Source organism: Silurus aristotelis (assembly GCF_946808225.1).
Source record: "Silurus aristotelis genome assembly, chromosome: 10".
Classification (NCBI taxonomy): Eukaryota; Metazoa; Chordata; class Actinopteri; order Siluriformes; family Siluridae; genus Silurus; species Silurus aristotelis.
The window spans coordinates 7,155,822-7,177,226 of NC_139583.1; the positions used below are offsets into that span (position 1 = coordinate 7,155,822).

At 40.5% G+C, this 21,405-nt stretch overlaps 1 protein-coding gene across 6 annotated transcripts in view; it reads right to left on the reverse strand.

Annotated features, from left to right (window-relative positions):
- The window catches only part of shank3a (SH3 and multiple ankyrin repeat domains 3a), a 272,211-nt gene that overhangs the window by 190,772 nt on the left and 60,034 nt on the right, over window positions 1-21,405 (reverse strand). For 4 of the 6 annotated variants that reach the window (XR_014535302.1, XR_014535303.1, XR_014535304.1 and 1 more), the window contains exon 2: window positions 7,331-7,814. The exons of 1 other annotated variant lie outside the window; for it this stretch is intronic. Coding sequence is in view for 2 of the 5 variants with exons in the window: in XM_083551735.1 (XP_083407861.1) it covers window positions 7,331-7,624 (294 nt within the window). In the remaining 3 variants the exon portion in view is untranslated. Of the gene's footprint in view, window positions 1-7,330; window positions 7,815-16,671; window positions 16,748-21,405 lie in introns of all 6 variants that reach the window. One more of the 6 variants, XM_083551731.1, reaches the window with a different exon arrangement.

Sequence of the window (21,405 nt, forward strand, 5' to 3'; positions counted from 1 at the left end):
CTCCGGCTTGGTTCTACATATGATTTTTCAATCTTACGATAACGATAGCGATAAGATAAAATTGCAAATATATAAAAAATTTCCCCTCAGCAGAAAACGTCGCAGCGTATACTCCGCCCTCGACTCGCAAACCTCATCTTGTCCACAGGCACGCTGCCACGTACATAGTATATACAGTATGGTACTGTTTATTACAATATTTGCAAGTTATGATGTGGTCATCGGAAAGCATCTCCATAATAAGTTGGAGACTACCTGTACTTAAATTTACAGTGTAGGAAATATACTGTACAGTGAATTTACAGTGAGAATAAACAAGTATTTAGACACTTTTTTTTATACATAATTTGTTTGGCTTTTGTATGCATTTTATAAGCTTCAATTCTGTGGTCTAGTGGTTAGGCTTTGGCGCTCTCACCGCCGTGGCCCAGGTTCCATTCCCAGCCATTAAGGTTGCACAAGCCAGTGCATTCTTAGTGCTGGTCCCAAGCCCGGATAAATGGGGAGGGTTGCGTTAGGAAGGGCATCCAGCATAAAACATGTGCTAAATCAAACATGCGGATCACGAATATGGATGATCCGCTGTGGCGACCCCTAATGGGAGAAGCTGATGAAAGCCTTTACTGTGCTTCATTCATGATTCTTTCAATGACGTGTAATGCCCAGTTCTACAGCCTCATTTCACAATGATCTCGTTTATATAGTATGAGCTTTCACCATGGTCCCCTTATACAAAGCCAAAGGACATCATGTAGTTACATTTAAAGTGTACTGGAAATAAACTAAACAAAATCTCTGAGCACTTATCTCTCCTTGCTACAGGCAAATCCAACAACTACCGTAATTTCCGGACTATAAAGCTACTGTGAATATATAAGCCGCACCCACTGAATTTTACAAATATTTTTATTTTTAACATAAATAAGCCGCACCTGTCTATAAGCCTGTCTACACTAATGTACTTTACACGAGCTTTAACGAAAGACACGTTACACACGGTGTAACGGGTGAAATATGTTGCGCTTCCTTTAGGAGCATAGCGGTATTTTGAGAATAGCATGCCACTGCATTCCTGGTATTACTGCGTGTGTTCAAGACGAAGATTATGTGTTTATTATTTTCTGATGTTGATTTCTAAGTTTCTTTGACTAACCCGTAACGCTGTTGCCAAGAAAAATAAAAAAGCACAAGTTTTGGAAACCTGTCTGTGCTTATATGATTTCTGTTGTAACTGGAGTTAGCGAGCTCTCCCTTCACCCAGACTCAACGCGTTACAACGGCTTGTATCTAAACAGTAGCCGACCAAGAAAGTCATTGTTCACTGTCTTCCTCCTTCCTTTCACAACTATTTCTCTCTGGAGTTTATCTTTTGGCATTGCCGTGCGTTTAAAAATTTTTTTTTTTCTCCCGAAGCCGTGCAGCTCAGAACACAGGTAAGGTGCGTTTTTTCGTTTCCGTTCGGAAATTTTATTGGTCTAATGTTATGTCGCTCAGTTTTTTGGCTTGAAGTTTGTGAAACCGGGAAAAACTCAGGAAAAATTTATAAATTATCCGCTTCGTTGTTTAAGCCGCAGGGTTCAAAACTTAGGAAAAAAGTAGCGGCTTATAGTCCGAAAAATACGGTATATCTCTATATTATTTTTTTGTTTTTTAAACAAATATAAGATTATCAAGCCTATTTACATCTATTCTAGAAACATCTTATTCTACAGGCACATATTTTCAAGTGTCTATGTCATGCAGGATTTCCATAAAGAAGCAAAATTATCTTCCAATAAAATAAAAACAGTTTTAGGATTAAAATGAGTGACGATGTCTAGAAAAAGTATTTATGGTCGTGTATTTTTTTTTTTTTTTTTATATTCCTGCAGTGAAAATTTTAGATAATTTTTTCCTTTTATTCAAAGTGTCTTTATTTGCTAAGAAGGCATTCTTTGACAAAGTCACATAATTTGCATATTCTAATTATCGTTTTTGATCATCGGCCATCTTTAGTTTTTTCAAACTGTTGGCTCTGGTCAAACCTGCTGCTTTTTGACTATTTCCGTATGTGAAATAAGTGGTAGAGCTTGTTGGCGAGAAAGAAAATTCCAATAGTCTATTTAGCTTAGCGATGAGAGAAAAGAACGGAACGTGCTTGTTGCCATTCTAGCTCCTGTCCTTGTAACTAAGCAGACATGATTGAAATTGCTACACGAATCCATTGGTATTGATCGCAGCATGCATCGCAACACTGTTCGATTTGTATATTTATAGTTGTAGCTCTTCCGGTTTCCCTGTTTGGATGCCAAATACACACTACTGCCTCCTGCTGGTATGGAAGAGTTATGTTTCCTCATGCAAGCACAGAATGTAAATGCACTACCTAATAGTAGGCAATAATAATCACCCAATGCCGATTAATAAAATGTTAAGGGCAAAAAGTCTAACTTGACATTTTAACATTGCAAAATACCGACACAAATATTGATTCAAATATATTACGATTTGCAAATCTCATAAACCCATATTTTATTCACAGTATAACATATAAAACATTTATTCCAAATGTGTCTGATACAGGACTATATTTAGCTGCTCAATAGTTCTGGGTGTCCTTTGTTGTATTTTTCATTTTATGATGCACCAAATGTTTTTAAGGGTCTAGACCAGGGGTGGCCAACCCGCGGCTCTCAAGCCGCATGCAGCTCTTGCTTGGTTTTATGCGGCTCTTACGTTCATATCGAAGTTTCTGTTTTTTTATTTGCGTGTTCGCTTCGCTTGAGTTCAATACGGTATTTTTAAAACTTAAATGATCTCGCCCCTACTGGGAAACTTTGCGGTATTTTCATCTCACGCACATGCGCATTTAACGAAAATACCGTATTGAACTCAAGCGAAGCGAACACGCACATAAAAAACAACACAAACACAAACTTCCATATGCAAATTGTTTACTTACATTTTAAGTAAACAGTTTGTGTCAAGTTCGCTCTCAAAATGGTAGGAAAAATGCACAGCAAAAGGAAAATATGAAGATGAACACAGGACATTTAGTGGGAGAGTTTATATTTATTTTGAACGTAATGGCAAGTCATTCTGCCTTATGTCAGGCGTCATTAGCGCATTTCAAATCTTCAAATCTCAGCACCACTTCAGCTCACTCAATGCTAACATCAACCAGGAATTTTCAAAAGGGACTATACTTCACAAGCACAAGTTGGTCACTTTCAAAAGTCAGGCAGGATGCAGATACAGTTTTCCCAAAAATTTAGATTTAAATTTGGCTTGGAACATTGCACGGGCTAAAAAGCCATACAATGAAGAGGAGTTCAATAAATAATGCCTCAGTGAAGTTGTTGAAATCTTGTCTTCTGAAAACGACAAATTAAAACGCATTGTACCAGACGTCCAACTGTCCTGCCACACTGTTGAACACAGAATATCAGACATTAACACGGCTATTGAATCACAGTTGCACTCTGCCCTGGAATGGCAGAAGTCCCAATAAGCAACATGCATAGTAAAAGAAAAACGCTATTGTAAATTATTAGATTTTTGATTGTGGACTTGGTTGAACTGAAAGTGTGTGTGTGAGACAGTGTGTGTGTGTGTGTGTGTGTGTGTGTGTGTGTGTGTGTGTGTGTGTGTGTGTGTGTGTGTGTCTGTGTGTGTGTGTGTGTAAGAGGAAGGGATGGGTGATGTTTATGTGTGCCCATGTGTATGATGTGGCTCTTTGCGGTAAGACAGAAAAAAAGCTCATAGAAACAGATCACCACCTGGACTCTTCTACTACAAAGTCATGCTATTGTAAAAGATGAAGTATGCAGTTAGCATTGTCTTGATCAAATATGCAAGGCCTTACCTGAGAAAAACGTTTCCTGGGTGGAAGTATTTGTTGCTCTAAAACCTGTATATACATTAATGAAGCTTTTCCAAATGTGCAAGCTGCCCACTCCACAAGCACAGACTTTCCGTCTTTAAAACGTGTCGCCTACATGGTACATGTTGAGAAGAAAAAAAAGTTCCTCAGTTTAAGCATTCGATATGTTTTCTATGTTCGATGGTGAATAAAATATGCATTGATGAGATTTGCAAAACATTGAATTCTGTTTTTATATGGATATTTCACAGCGTACCAACTTTTTCGGAATTAGGGTTGTACATCATTCAGACTGAACAGATAATGTTTTCTAAATAGATACAAATACAGATATGAACAGGAGGCACTTTTTTATTTCTAAGGAACGCTTGCCAGAAAGGTCCACAGTGCATTGGGACTGGGATTCCGTGGGATGCGACAAAAAGAGTAGCGCAAGCTGAAGGGTTTTACTTTCTTTCAGACACGAGCGAGGGCTCAGATGAAGCTCACGGGACAAAAAAAAAAAAAAAAAAAAAAGAAACTACGGCGCACAATGCATTTACAGAGTTTATTTATGACTTGCTGACAGAGCTGGCATTTCTACCTTTGGAGGTTCCCAGGGCACATGATCCATTTGACTTAACTCGAGAAGGTAAGCAGATCTGAACTACGTCATTTTTTATCTATGTGCACAACAAAAAATCAAGAAAAAAACAATAGATCCTCCACCTTTGTTAGCATCAAACTATTCATCTAAATGTGATAAGTGATGTACATTGAACTCCTTAATATATGTATGTACTGTATGTATAGTCACAGTGTTATAGATTAGGCAAGCTAACACATCTGTACATTGTTTGATCCAAATCAAATACATGTTTCATAGTACAGCTCAAGGTTTTTCCTCAGCCATGTTGATTTGGCATCACCTATTGTGCTAGGGGTTGATTTTCGAGAGGGAGTTGCATTTTCTTTTTATTTGAACGTTAAAAGCAGTTACAAGTCAAATACTTCATATTGATATATATATACATATAGTGACATAGATGTAACACTACACACACATACATACATATATAGGTCCCCTGGTGGTCTAGTGGTTAGGATGTGGCGCTCTCACCGCAGCGGCCCGGGTTCAATCCCCGGTCAGAGAACCAACCCCAGCCACTCTTAGTGCCGGTCCCAAGCCCAGATAAATGGGGAGGGTTGCATTAGGAAGGGCATCCCGCGTAAAAACATGTGCCAAATCAAACATGTGGATGGTCTGCGATATACATACTGTATATACAAACATTATATACTGTATATATATACTGCCTGTAAAAAAAAAAAAAGGTCTCACACTCTAATATTTTGTTGTACCGCCTTAAGCTTTGATTAAGGCACACATTCGCCATGGCATTGTTTTGATAGGCTTCTGCAATGTCACAACATTTATTTCTGTCCAGAGTTGCAGTAATTTTTCACCATGATCTTGTATTGATGATGGGAGAATTGGACTGCTGTGCAAAGTCTTCTCCAGCACATCCCATAGATTCTCAATGGGGATAAGGTCTGGACTCTGTGGTGGCCAATCCATGTGTGAAAATGATGTCTCATGCTCCCTGAACCAGTCTTTCACAATTTCAGCCCAATGAATCCTGCCATTGTCATCTCAAAACATGATTGTGGCATCAGGGACAAAAAAAATCCATTGATTGATTAACCTGGTCATTCAGTATATTCAGGTAGTCAGCTGACATCATTCTTTGGGCACATAACGCTGCTGAACTGAGACCAACTGAAGGCTCTTACCTATTTGCTTAGTTAAATCCTGTAGGTGCCTTTTTTTTTTTTTTTTTTTTTTTTTTTGGATGGACAGTGTATATACATTATATATATTAATATTGACAATTACACATCAAAGTTAACGGGCCTACAGAAAACACATTACAGCGATACCCAACACTGCCCATAAAATGCAATCCCTTCACGTTTTTGTGTATTCTAATGCGTTCACATTTAGCAAGTGTGCATTAACATTTGAAAGCAGCATGGAACAGAGTTGCTTGTGAAAGTGTGACATTTACAGATTTCTCTGTGCTCTCATTCACCCAGCTCTATTAGCACTGAAGCACAAGCATCCCTAAAGCATACACACACACACATACACACCAACACTAAAACACTAAGGCTTTCTTCTTTTAATGAGATCTTCTACCACACACACACACGCACACACACACACACACACACACACACACACACACACACACACATGCACACGCGCACACACGCACATATACGCACCTATTACGGAATGGACATCTGCTACTCTCTCATTCTTTGAGATCACACATATTGTATAAAAATCCACACCGTTTTTGGACATGAAGGAAGTAGAGGTGAGGCACAGCTGGGTCACTGATCGCTTCTTTTTAACACACACAGCCCAGATTTCCACGTCAGGTCAAAACCTGTGTGAAGCAATGACTCCAGAAAGGAAAAAACATCTGAGCTCACTTCAGCCATGATTCTCATGAGTTAAAAAAAACAAAAAACAAACAAACAAACAAAAAAAAAGTAGTCGTGACAATGAAACTTCTCAACACAGCATCTGGTCAATTCTGTAACAAAACAACAAATTATCCAGCTACAAGTCAATTGCAAGTAACCTTTATAATGACCTCGCTCATTACGGTGTCTGGAGAAGACCGATACTCTCATCCAGGCCTCAAATGGAATAAATCAAGCAGGCGCACGTGAATGCTGACACGCACACGCACACACACGCACCCTCTCACACAGATGCCAATTAAGCCTGCAGCAAAAGCTCCACATGTTTCACAGACAGCAGCAGGGCAGATCTCCACAAGCACACAGAAATCCCAACTGGACTCAGAAATGAAATTAATTACACAGCTACAGCGTGATCTGTCCCTCGAAATCGTACAGGTAAGTAAGTGCACTTCGGAGAAATGGAACGTGAGAGAGAATGAAGGAGGCACCCCGCCTCTCTTTCCCTCTCTCTCGCTCTTTCACTCTCTCCCTCTCTCTCTCTCTCTCTTTCTCTCTCTCACTCAATCTCTCTCTGCCTCTTATCCATCACAGCCATATGTGCGATTCTCTTGAACAGGCCACGAGGACACAGCACACTACAGGGCAACAACCTGTCAAGTTTGACAGCTTCAGAGGCAAAATGGGTCCTTTGTAAGAATTACACCGGTCCCGCAAGACGAACGATCTCTCACCTCTCGCTGCTCGAGTGCTCAGTTGTCAAAGTCAGCCCCGGTCCCGCTAATGAAGAAAGCTCATTACATTACATTTGGACAGGAGAAGAAAAGGAAAGAAAACTACAAAACAAGCTTGTTGGGAAAGCATGCAGGCGTGCAGGTGGACCGGTGGTGAAGGAAGAGTGGGACAGAGTGTGGGAAAAAAAAAAAAAAGCTGCACCGTGAAGAGAGGAGTGAGAGAAAGAAGGGAGAGTTTGGAGTGACGAGTAAAACTCACCGTCTGCTGCAGGTCGGGGATGCCGATGCGGACGACCAGCGTGTTGCCTTGGGCTTCCTCCATGGGGCAGGCCGGTGCTCGGCAACCGTCACCGTGGGAACTGCGGGAGCTGTCCCCCTGGCTGGCGCGGGAGAGGCGGTGCGGATGAGGCTCGTGGACGAAGAGAGGGAGCGAGGGAGGGAGAGAGGGAGGGAGCGAGAAAGGGAGGAGGGTGCACGCGGGTTTGGGCTGATGCTGTGGACGCGCTCTGGGCTCGGGAGGCTCATGTTGGCCAGAGCCTCCACTCACAAGCATGCTCCGTGTGTGTGGAGCGCCGACTGCATAGCCCTTTCACACGCGCACACACTCACACACACACACACGCGCACACACACACACACACACACACACACACACTCATACCCTCAGCACTGCTCTCTCACTCTAGCTCTCTTTCTCTCTCTCACACACACACAGAAAAGAAATGGATGGAAAAGAGGGAATACTAGAGGGGATTATAGAGGAGAGACAGAAAATAGAGTGATGGGCACAAAAAAAAGAAAGGTTATATATTTGTCTGATACACAGCAAAAAAAATCCCTGTAGCACATTAAGGTTTATTGCCATGCAGAAACAGGCTACACTGCAGTTGTAAGACTTTCTTTACGCTTGGATCATTTTGCAGGATAATATGTGGATGATATAATTCTATGGCGCTAGAAAAAGAAAAGGAATAAGGTTCTATTGAGAATTGTGATCAAGTTTATGCGCATGTCATCATCACAGCTCATTTCCAAAGCATTTAATAGACAGTATGAATTAGATCGTCGATCTGTGGTTAGGAGTCAAACAGGCAACCTGGCAATTTGTGTGTGTGCACGCTCGTGTGTGTGTATGTGTGTGTGTGTATGTGTGCTTATCAGGTTTGACGATATGCTATGCTACATCACTTGGCAAGACTCATAACACAATAACCACAAACACATACGCTTTACCATGGTCCAGTTATAACACACACACACACACACACACACACACACATGCTTTACCATTGTCCAGTTCTTATGAATGGCTTTAACAGTTAAAGTTTAAGTTAAAAGATAAATCCACCTGGAATGACTTGAATATTAATTTTTATCACTAAAATGTGATCTGGCAACCAAGATTTACTCAATGATCAAATTCTCTGTGCATTCTGACATACTGTCTCTACCATCTCTACCTTATGTGAATGAATGCAGCAGGGTTTTAGTCTTTTACTCCGTCCAGCTTATTTGCTACCTCATCTGTGCATTAAACATAGTTCAGCTTCCAAAGCGTCTTATTTCTAATTCCACCAGCAAATCGATTTCTCCCATTTTATATTTTTGAGTCTAGCATTTGCACCAACTACTTTTATTACTACGTAGTTCTCTTTATTGTGACACTTGGTGAGTGGTGAGTAAAAAAAGAAGCTATAGATCTTTTTTTTTTTGCCAACAGCAATAGAACAGATCCAGCAATGATGTCAGTATAGAAAAAAACTCAAACTTCTCAAGTTTGACATGCTCCTGAGGTACTAGCGACCAGTGTTCCTGTTCCTTTCCTCTCCTTGGATCTGCCTGGTTTGTTTGAAAATTTGATTGGTTTCGCATCAATGGCCTGGGGATCCATGAAAGCGACACAGGATCTTTGAGGATGGATTTAGATTGTACTTAATGTCAACAGTCTGCTTTAATGACTCAGGACCACACGATGCATTTAATCACCTATTACTTCTTACCTTAACAATGATGGAACTGTAATGAATTGACATTTAGTGTCAAGATGATGAGTTCTCTTTTGAGTGTAGTTCTTCTCAAGGTTTCCTCCTCATGCTATCTCAGAGAGTTTTTCCTTGCCATAGTCATCACTGGTTTGCTGATAAGCAACAAACGTATAACTTTTTTTTAATTACCTCTTTATCTATATTAAGCTGCTTTGAGACAGTGTTTATTGTTAAACATGCTATAGAAATAAAATTTAAATTAATTGAATAAACCAACTACAAAATCACTAAACCTACCAGAAATGCTTAAATACAAATTTATCTTCAGATTTTTATGTTTTTTTAAAGGATAGGATTTCTCAACAAAATCAACCACCAGCAATTCGTCCACTTCTGAATAGAGTTGTAAAATTCCAGGAATTTGCAAGACTGAAAACTTTCCCTGGGAATTACTGAAACTTAATGGAAATAAACTGGGAATTTACAAAATTACTGCAGTGCTGCTGAGGCCACTAATGCTACATGTACTGCACATTCCTCCATCACATAACGCACATCTTTATTTGAATCCTGCACACAAAATCTCAGGGAACCACCAGCCACGCCTCCCTCCTACACTAAGCACACTCTCCGATCTACGGTTCACACTGGCGATCATCCCTGGACTACCCGCATTACGGACTATACCGACTCTCCGGTTTGTGCTTTTCCTCAAGCCCCTCTGCCTTGTTTATTCAAACAAATAAAGTGTCTAACCATACTCCGGTTTCAGAATCTTGGTCCACGCGTGACAGACGATCGGACCCCGAACCCATCATTCCTCCGGATCTAATCCTCAGCCCCATCGTCTGGGAGTTGGAAGAGGAGATCCAGACCGCCGCACAAGGAGAGCCAACCCCTGTAGGGTGCCCCGAAGGAAGGACGTTCGTCCCCGGGCCTTGCCGCCAGTCCCTGCTAAGGTCGATCCATGAGGTCCTGGGCTCGGGCAACCCAGGTGGGAGACAGACTCTCCTTCTGGCCCAAGCTCGCTATTGGTGGCCCGGGATGAGCAGGGATGTTGCCCGCTAAGTCCAGGGCTGCTCTGTCTGTGCGATATCCAAGACCCCAAGATTCTGCAGCAACCGTAGTCCCACCTAGGGGTGGATTTCATCACGGATCTGCCCAGCTTGTGTGGCCGTGGATTGATTCTCCGAGGCCTGCGAGCTGGTTCCCCTCCGCGGCCTGCCTACAGCCCTAGAGACCGCAGAGTGGAACTTTGGCCTGCCAGAGGAGATGGTGTCCAACCGGGGTCCCCAGTTCATGTCCCACGTTTGGAAGGCGTTCTGTCATCGGGATATCACCCACAGACCAATGGGCAGGCAGAGCGGAAGATACAACAGCTGGAACGCCACCTCCGGTCGTACTGTAGCCGGGACCAAACCACCTGAACCCACTTCCTTCCCTGGGCCGAATACACACAGAACTTCCTGCGCCAAAATGCCACTGGCCTAACCCCGTTCAAGTGCATGCTGGAACGGACGAACCCCTTCCACGTCCCAGCTGTGGATTACTGGAGCCATGGATTACTGGAGAGCATGCGTGTGTGGGAAGCTGCATACACCCAGCTTCGACGTGCTACCCTGCAGGAAACTCAGACCCCATTTTATCGGGCCTTTCTGGATCATTAAGCGGGTCAGAGACGTGGCCTATCGACTCGACCTGCCTCCTAGGTACCGCATCCACCCGACCTTAATGTGTAACTCTTGAAGCCCTTCATGCCCCCCTCCGTGGAGCACCCGGGGGTCACCATATATCCTTCTCCCCCGGAGATGCTGGACCAGCCGTCGGTCTACTCGGTCCGGGAGATTCTGGACTTGCGATGTAGGGGTTCTACCCTGGAGTACCTTGTGGACTGGAAGGGGTTATGGACCGGAGAAATGCTTGTGGGTCGCCAGACAGGATGTGCTGGACCCAGCACTTCTGGAGGAGTTTCACGCCGGCCACCCTGGTCGCCCCGCACCCCGGGGCCGTGGGCGTCCCAGGCTCCACGTTAGGATGTCGAGAGCCGCCCCTGGGGGAGGGGGTACTGTCAGGGAACCACTAGCCACGCCTCCCTCCTACACACAGCACATTCGCACAGCCTCGCCCTCCTACTAATCACATTCACCTGTCTCCAATTTACTCTCCCCTTTATAAGGAGCCCAGTTCCACTCGCGCAACCATCCAATCTATGGTTCACACTGGCGATCATCCCTGGACTACCCGCATTACGGATTCTACCCACATTACGGACTATACCGTATATATTATACTGACTCTCTGGTTTGTGCTTTTCCTTAAGCCCCTCTGCCTTGTGTATTCAAACTAATAAAGTGTGTAACCATACACCGGTTTCCGACTCTTGGTCCATGCGTGACACAAAATAATGTCAAAAAATGTCCATCTTTATGTAAATTACATAAATATTACATACATTTAGATTTCAAACTTCCTTGTGTGTAAGGTTTGTGCAACACATTTATACTAACAATTGAATCAAAGTGTCAGAAAAATTTCTTTTTTTTAAAATCTGTATTGCATGCATGTCAGCTTATAACCAAACAAAAGGTTTACAATTATGTTTGTATATAATACAGTTTACATACATTTCCACAATTTTTATCAGTTTCCATAAATTCCTTGTAAGTTTACAACTTGGAATATTTCCAAAATTCAAGTTCCCATAAAGAGTTTCTGGAAATCTAATGGAAATGTTCCGTCCCTTTGCATCTCTACTATTGAATGATGAGGTAAAAATAAAAATGTTTTTTTTTCCATTTAACACGAGGGGGTAAATGTCGTACCAAGAAATCCTGTGCATCACATGACCACCACAGCTTAAGCCCATCCCTCTATAGAGTGTGTATTATTGAGACCTACCCCAGTTTGATGTGCACACCCGGCATGCTTCAGCAATTTGCTCATGTGCCTTTTCAGGTGTTTCCCTTTTAGTATCAATGGGAGAAATCAAGCTCCTCAGTCCACCACATCTCTCCATTTCTCTGCCCTCCACCTGTCTGGTCATAGTGAACATTGTCAATTTGGCCATCTTTCACTTTCATTACTGTCCTCCCTTGTCCTAATTCACCTTTTTTTTCCTTCCTGAAATGGATTTCTCTATCTGTGAGTGCTATCACTCTGATAACACTAACCCCTCTCTGTCTCCCCCTCTTTCTCTTTACACTTGCTTGCACCAGCTTATTATTTTCTAAACTCGTCATTTCTGTCTAATTCATGCAAACGCACACACGCTTGTCTCTCCACAGCACAGCTTGGGCTTTGTGAGGCAGTGGAAGAGAAGCAGAGCAGCTTTTAAACTGCTGCTCAGAGCACAGATAATAGGCTTCTTCCACTACAGTTACTACTGTTTACTCAAAAAAATAATACTATGAAAGACACAAAGAGAAAGAGAGGGCAAGAAAGAGAGAGAGAAAGAGACACAGAGAGAGAGAGAGAGAGAGAGAGAGAGAGAGAGAGAGAGAGAGAGAGAGAGAGAGAGATGCTCAACACACATCAAGCGTAACATCTACAGTATTTCATCCAAGATGTTTCTTAATTTGTATTTAAATTAAGCTTGAAATTGACTGAGACCTTGCTGTGCAGCTCTGGCCAACGTCTTCAACACAAGTCCAGGTTATGAACCTTTCCATCGGCATGTAATTTTAAGAAAGTCGAGACAAAGGTGCACATGCTCTGGCTTTATTAAATATTATCTTATTATCTCTCCTTAGTAATTAAACCAGGTGGCCAGTATATATTTCAGTGTTCCTGCCAAAAGTGACCCATACCACACACTTGCAGCAGGAATTCCAGCACTGTGATGAGGGTCTGCAAGTCCATGTGTAGTCCAAAACTAACTATTTTTACATAACCAGAATTCAGATGATGCTTTGTGTATACAAGGCGGTATCACAAGGTTGATGACCATGTGCGATCATGTCTGCGGATAGCAGGTTAGAACAAAAGGCAAACCTGAAATTCTGTGTGAAACTGAGCAAATCTACCACAAAGATGTTTGACATAGCATACGGGTGACATACGGTGATGCTGCAACAAGAAGTTTGAGGTGTTTTAAATAGCTTTAAGAGCGGAAGAACATCCCTGGAAGCCTTTCAGCAACTTGTGCATGATAATAGCCGGAGAACAATCCGCATGATCTCACTTCTGCACCCACCCTACTCGCCAGATTTGGCTCCTGCAGACAGGAGAGCTGTATTGCTGTACAAAAGGGCTATTGTGAAGGTGGAAAAACTACCCCAAAACTACTCAAACTACCCAGTCTACATATACTGTATATTCTAATCTACAGACACAAGCTGTTACTCAAAGAATAAGTTCACAGCCACCAGCATCATCTATCTTACAGAAAAACACCATTAAACATAAAAGAATATATGAAATTAAAAATCATCCATACTGTATGAATGAACAATCGAATGGGCAAAAGCGCTTTCTGTAACAGTTAATCATCTAAATGTTGTGGAAAACAGCTGCGTTGTGCTTTATCCTCTGCTAGCTAGCTAGCTAGCTGATCTGGCTTCGTTTTTAACATTCAACAACAGTGAGATGAAAGCATCCTGCCTAATGGAGGCATTTCACATCATATGGCGGGAAAAAGTAATTCAAACACAATTCCCACTTAATTCCCACAAGTAATTCCCATATATGTCATCATTTTGGGAGTTTTCAGAAAGCCCAGATTTCTGCAAAAAATCCCATAAGTGAGGTACCAGCCTACATAAACATGTAATAAATAAATGCCTACATTAACATGTTTATCTAATACATAACTAAAAGATAAATCTGCATTCGTGGCATATGGGGCAGTTTGGGAGGAGCAGAAATCCTTCCTAATTCCCACTTGAGCAAATAAACACATTCACACATTTCATAAAAAACTGCCCCTTTTATTGTATTCATATATTTAAAATGAATATAAAAAAACACTCATTGTATGTAGTAAACAGAACAGCACAGAATGTGTATATTTGCTCAAGTTGGAATTAAGGAGGATTTCCTTCCTCCCAAACAATCCCACATGACGCAAATGCATCATCAGCTTTCTGGTTCTGAAAAGAAAAGAAAAGAAAAGAAAAGAAAAGAAAAGAAAAGAAAAGAAAAGAAAAGAAAAGAAAAGAAAAGAAAAGAAAAGAAAAGAAAAGAAAAGAAAAGAAAAGAAAAGGAAAGAAAAGGAAAATGAAGGAAAGGAAAGGAAAGGAAAGGAAAGGAAAATGAAGGAAAGGATTTGAACCGATCAACAAAAAGTAAATATTTGCAAAATCACTTGTGGTTTAAGCATACAGTACATAAAAAATCTAACTTGCTGCTGTATTTTAACAGAACAAATCAAGAAATTTCTTCGAGAGAGACACTACATGAGAAAATTCCACAAGGTTGGAGGAAGCTTGAGCTCCCGGTTTAGTTGATGTATTGTTTATCTATTGATTTAGTTGATTAATATGTTTAATTAATATGTTTTATTAATGCATCAAAAATGAAGCCTAATGAAAATAAGAGTTTCTGTACACCTAATCATATTTTAATTGGTCTAGGGGTATCAGGAGGTCTTTAGAATCACTAATAGCTTATGGCTTCCTTGTGACAAGAGTCATATATATACTTTTGTGGCTATAAATCCTACAGCTATACTCTGACAGTGACTTAAGTGCAGAATTGAAGGTTTTTAGTTATCCCAGGTGTGTCATCCGGAAAAATTCACATCCAATATGTTTTTTTTAGCTTTGTATTCAACTATAACATGTTTTAACCCAGCACGATCTCATTCTCATTAAGACTCTATAGACTGGTGATGACGCCATGGAACACATCTGCTTTATTTTTCCTCAGAACAGTCTGTGGCTGAGTGTTTACTATCAAGGCACCTGACTGAGAGTTGGTAGCTAATGTGCAGTAGATTGATGGCACCCACCCTATGCAGCTGCTAATGGAGACTCACCTCAACCATCTGTTCAATTCTCTATGAGAGACAGCATTCCCATCAGTATGAAATAATTTTTTCAAGTTTCAAAATGTGTCTACTTGTTATTTTAAATTTATGTTAACAAAAACTTACTTGGCATGCTAAGCAGTGTAATGTATGAAAGTAGGTCAGTAGGTCTGTGTATGGTCTGTGAATAACAAAGTAGATCATTCATTATATAATATGACATATTCTGTGGCTATGAACAACATTTAAACATATTCCTACGAGAAAGTAAACTTACTCTGTATGTCGAATCAGGAAAGCCCACTCCTCAGTACGCTTGTCAGAAACCACTGCATTGCTTGGTTCATTATCAGGTTCAAAAACAAGTCTAAGCTTCAGAGACTTGTGTGACTTTAGTTAACAGCAGAAGGTAAAATAAAGTTGCCTGTGCTTTAGACACCCCCTGAAGTCACGCCAGCAGGGCTGCCAGGGTGACCTTTTTAATGCAAAATAGGTATTATTGACTTTTAAAATGACAAATCAGATATACGTCTGCAACACGGGTAAAATGTTTCTGACACTGAGGAAAAATGCCAGTGAGAAAAAAATGCCACTTGATTTTTTCAAATCCCAAATTTTTTTGTGCAGATTTTGAGATGGGTGGAGATGTAGCTGAAACCTGGCAACCCTGAACACCAGCGCACATGAACACTTTTGGCCAAAGAGCTAATGTTTAATTAGGCATGATTCATTCTTTTCCTATCTACAGCACAGCTTTTGAATGGCGTGTGCAAACACACTGGGCGACTGAGTTTCAGCTGTTGTACAGTACGTTCATCATGCTGAACGTTTCACTCGATTGAAAATCTCAGACTTATATTAACGCCGATGTGTCACATCGAGATGTTTCATGTCAAATCTGACTTTCGTCTGTCACTGCAGCTCTACTATGAAGCGCTATAACACAAAATATTACTCTGCCAGATTGACATGAATGTACATCAGTACACAGTCTACTCCATCACTGAGAGATAGATTTGTGTGAGGGATATTCTCTGGAAGCTCTTATGATCCTGAAAAGCCTGTAGCAGTATGAGATATATATTTCATCGCCATTACATCATACAGTTGCAGTTAGCCAGCATTCACACACACACACATACACACGCGTGTAGTAGCCAGACAAAACAGCAAATGATGCATGCAAATACAGCAGCGGGGGGGTCTGATGTACAATAAATGTACGATATATTAACTATGTGAAGCAGTTACTAAGGCCAAGATTTTATGTCTCAGTGATGGCGAGTGAAATATTTACACTATACCCCTTACTAGGCAGCTACATTAAAAAAACTCCCAAGAGACATCTCTCTCTCTCTCTCTCTCTTTCTCTCTCTCTCTCTCTCTCTCTCTCTCTCTCTCTCTCTCTCTCTCTCCACCGCATCATCTCTTTTTCCTACTCTCTCATATTCCACTCTGAAGCACTTCTCATTTTCTCTTTTGCTCTGTCAAACAAAGTGAATTATTCATGTCTTCACTGTACACACTGACTTGCGCATAAACTGCCAACGCGTGTGCAATCTGAATTCAGAAACCGCCCACATGCCCTGGCTGTTGAAAAAGCCAAGCGTACGGCTGTGTTTTTCACCTGTGTGACGCTGTATGCCATACCTGAACCGAAGAGTTTTCCAGACTAATCCCAGAGAGTGCCACACGAGCAGATGCCACCTCCACTACAGAGATCAGCCTAAGAGACCAGCACAGGAGACCAGCAATGAAGAACTCAAAACTTCCTACTACAATTACCATTAATGATTTATAGACATCTGGCCCTGCTTCTCCATCACTAACAAATTAATATTTAAAATTTCATTAATTAAACTGACAAATGAAGCACGTATTTGAACGATTACGTACATATAAGTATAATTATTTTTACAGGGCTCTACTGAACAAAATGCTGGGAATTGTCAAACAAATATTAAATCGTAATGGGAAGCAGAATAAAATTTACAACTGAGTAAAAAAATGAATGAACAATAATGTCAAACAAGCCAAAAATGCTGAGCTCCACTACAATGATTCATTATGTTGCAATTTGGATTATATTCAGGTCAGCTTTTGCTATGGTATACCCTTAAACAGCAGAATATCATCTCTACCAACTATCCCAAGAATATCTTAAACAACTAAATCCTACCTGTAATAGGAATTCATTGCAGAGATACGTTAGAAAAGGGGATGGGAGTGAATGAGAATGAGAGTAAAGTGATTTGATTATTAGCTCCTCTTACAGTATATAGTTTTGCTTTACGTTATTTGTATTGACTGACTAATAATTAACTGGAGCTCACAGCCGTCTAGACAGCTTTTTGAGGGTTTAACTCCAGATCACTGAAAGTCTGCTGGGATGCCATGTGTTCTGCCTCCTGTCTGTATACACAGTTGTCACTTTTAAGTATAAAACCAATTAATACCTTTTCTTTTTCCAAAATAAAAAAAAAAGTAGAAGGTCATAGATACAATGAAAACAGAAGATGCCAGGAGGTACAGAAGACAGAACACAAAACCCAGTGGCGCTCACGACTGAATGCTGTGTCTTATCCTATTCACATACTGCTTCCTGTCTACCAGAAAGTCAGTGATCCAGCACAGACAGCTGGGACAGCTCGGTATGTAGGAGCTATGGGATTGTTGCATTGAAATATCCTGACATAGGAGGCACACATGTCTAAAGTAGAATTCCATGTAGGTCTATGTTCAGCGCATTTTGTAAGAGTACAAGAGTGCGATGTCTGGTGCGATGTATGCATTCTGTGAGTCTGCATGATTCCTGAAGTTAGGAAATGTCAATATGCCGCTACATTATGAATGAGCTTTACTATAACTGAAGCCGATGCAATCTTGACGCATTAAAGATACATATGAAACAGCTACTGATGTGATGCGATATGATTCAGCTCTATTATGATGTGATTCAATGCAATACGATACAATGGAAAAAAACATGATGTTATGCAATTTAATATCGTACAGACTGTTCAGACTGACAGCAAATCATAAATTTACTCAAGTGCCTTCTGACTTCTACCGCATTGCCCTTTCACAAACAAGTCTTCGTAGTGCAAAAAAAATAAAAAAAGATTAACAATACCTGACGTTCTTTTCCTGTTCTGTTTCCAGGAAGATGCAGCTCTACCTCTGCCATGTTAATCGATATTTTATTTGAGTCTCAGGACACGCCTTGGTCTATGAAACGTTGTGATACCTCATATTCACATAGCAGCAGTAGTGCTCAGAGAAGCTGCTCGAGAAACAGTTTAGCCAAGAAATTGTCAAGAAATCAATATCCTTATAAAATATTGGTCATAAATTTTTATCATCTCTACTCTTATAGGCAAAGAAAAAAATAGACCAAGCCCAAATAAGCAAAATATCAGTCAAGAATTCTGAAATATAATACAGGTTTTTTTTATTATTATTATTTTTTATTATTATTAACTCTATCATGAGTTTACCTTTGTGTACAAAGGACTATATAGATGAATTTACCTGCTTCTAGATTTTCCCTTAACAGTTCCCAGCAGCAAACATAACAAACAAATGGTGTTTTAAAAGTTCTCCAGAGTGCATTTGTTATATTAGGCAGCAAGCAAACATTTTGTCCTATAATTTGAAGTGTTAGATGATGTGGGCAGGCGTAAGGATTTGTGCGAGTTCGATGAGGGACAAACTGTGATGTCTAGACGACCGGGTCAGAGCATCTCCAAAACTGCAGCTTGTGAGATGTTCCCAGTCTGGTCAGAATCTATCAAAAGTCTAATAAGGAATGAACAGTGGTAAAGTGGAGACACGGTCATGGGCAGTCATGGCTTATTGATGCTCGTGGGCATCGAAGGCTGGTCCGTGTCCAACAGACGAGCTGTTTTGGTAGTAAAAGAGGGTCCAACACAATGTTAGGCAGGTGGCCATATTGTTATGCCTGATTGGTGGCCATAAAGTTATGCCTGATCAATGTACACTATAGATCTCTGGCCAATCACTAGAAATCTCTGGTATACCTGTTGCCATGAAGCATGGTCACTTGTCAGCTGAGGTACATGGTTTACCAGACTTTAGAGGCGTACCCTTGCTTTCCTTATGATTTTTTCTGTTATAGTCTAAAAGTGCTATTTTACAGAGGCCCTAATTTTAACCCATCCAAGCTTCTTCTATATTTTCCGCTGAAGTGACAGGATTTCTTTGTGTCAGACAGCAGTAGGCATTAGAACCCAGGATAAGGTATTAAAACAGTGTTGCTGTGTATTCACGCAGGTCATAAGGGCCTGCTGTGTAGAGTCTAAGGCATGCTGTTCTTCCTGTATTACTTTCCTGGTCCAGCTTTTAATTGCGGTGAGAAAAAAGCCTCGGCAGTCATTAGTTTGTACATGCTCGCTTGAAAAAGCAATATGCATTCTTGAGTGTAGTAAAAATCTTGTTTAATCATTACAGGGAGCGTTTCTATTCTTAATGTTATGGACTAAATGTCGTATATGCCACATATGAAGTTCTATTAATATTGGTGTGACCTAGAAATACCAAATATCAAAAATAAAAAAAAATAAGTAGAACATACACTATATGGACAAAAGTTTGTGGACACCTGAAAATCTATATGTACTTTTTGAAAAAAAATCCTATTTTACTAAAAAATAGCCGCCACTCTTCAGAAAAAATGTTCCACTAGATTTTTAAGTGTCCTTGTTGAGATTTGTGCTCCTTCAGCCACAGAGGCTTTAGTATGATGTGGGTTAGGTAAAGCATATCTTCATGAAGCTTGCTGTTTGCACAGAGGCACTGGCATGATGGAACAGGTTTGGATCTCTTAGTTTAAGTTGAGTTTGAATTTAATGCTACAGCATCCAAAGACATCCTATACAATTGTGTACCTCCATCTCTGTGGTAACAGTTTGGGGAAGAACCACATATGGTGGTATCCTTAGTTTGCAACCTAGTGAGCCAGTGTTGATTTATTGATAGAAACCGTAAAGCCTTTTTGTACATCACCTTTTTATGTGGAAAAGGGCGTCTGCTAAATGCCTCTGTAAATGTAAATGCAAAAGTCAGGTGTCCCAAAACATTTGTTCATATAATGTATACTGTGTAGTGTATAGTGTATACAAATTCACCAGCTCTTTACATTGTGACCAATGTACAAACTGTTCATAAATTGAATGGATTGAATTGAGTGCCTTATTGATGATTGCTTAGATGGCATGTGTGATCATATGATGACACACACATACAGTATGGATTTATAGAAAACACATCCCGCAATATAAACTCACTTCATTTATGTTGATTTAATTGCTGTCCAGATGTAAGACTTGTATCACTTAGCAGATATTGTCATCCAGCAATCAAATAATCCAATCTGACAAAGATTAATCCCTTAAAGAGTTAACAGCATTGAAAATAATAATGAGAAATGGGAGGTCAGTGGGTAATATGTTGCAATTCTCGGTAAGGTTGTAAGTTTAAATCCCGGCCAGACCAAGTTGCTACTGATGGGCACTTGATCAAGGCCCTTAACTCAGAACCGATCAGTAAAAATAGGATAATTGTAAGTTGCCTTGGATATGCGTATCTCCCAAATGCCATAAATGAGAATAATGGGAAGAAAGAAGGTCTCTCAAGTCTCGGTTGGATGTTGTTTCTTTTCATGCCAAAGTTGTATGAAAAGAATTATAAAAGAATGCTTAAGATCTAATTGTTTAAATCATATAAGTCAAAATATTGAACATCTTATTTTGATGTTTGAAGAAGTCATACAAAATCTGTATCCGCCCTGATAATACAAAACTAACCTGGAAAAGCTGCAGATAGAAAACACCTGACCAACACTCATGTGCAGAGACACTAAACAAACTTCTCTAACAGTGTACTGATAGCATGTTGAATATGTTAAGCAGTATATGTTGAATATGTTAAGCAAAAATATTTTTCTAATGCCTATGAATAATATATGCCTTACACCAGCTCAAAGAAATCGTTCAGGGAATTTGAAAAGGAAAAAAATACAGTGTTAATGCTGGGAAAAGTTCAGCATGAGCTGCTAATTATGAAGCGTTTTCCAAGTGAAGACGAGTGTATATGAGGAGTCAACATATCCTTCAGTAACCTCTGGGAACTTGAGCGTGGCACGAGGGTGCTCCCCTGAGAAATAAAAGCTCGCAGTCAGTCACACTGAAAGACAATTCTGCCCAATTGATTTTCAAAGGCCCTCAGCTTTCAAAGGCAAAAACGAGAGCAAGCATGTGATTGCAAGCGGCTAAAGAAAGAGTGAGTAAACACCAATAAGTAAAATACTAAGGGAAAAAAGAGAAATGATGTGAGTGTAACAGAAAAACAGACAGAGAGAAAGTT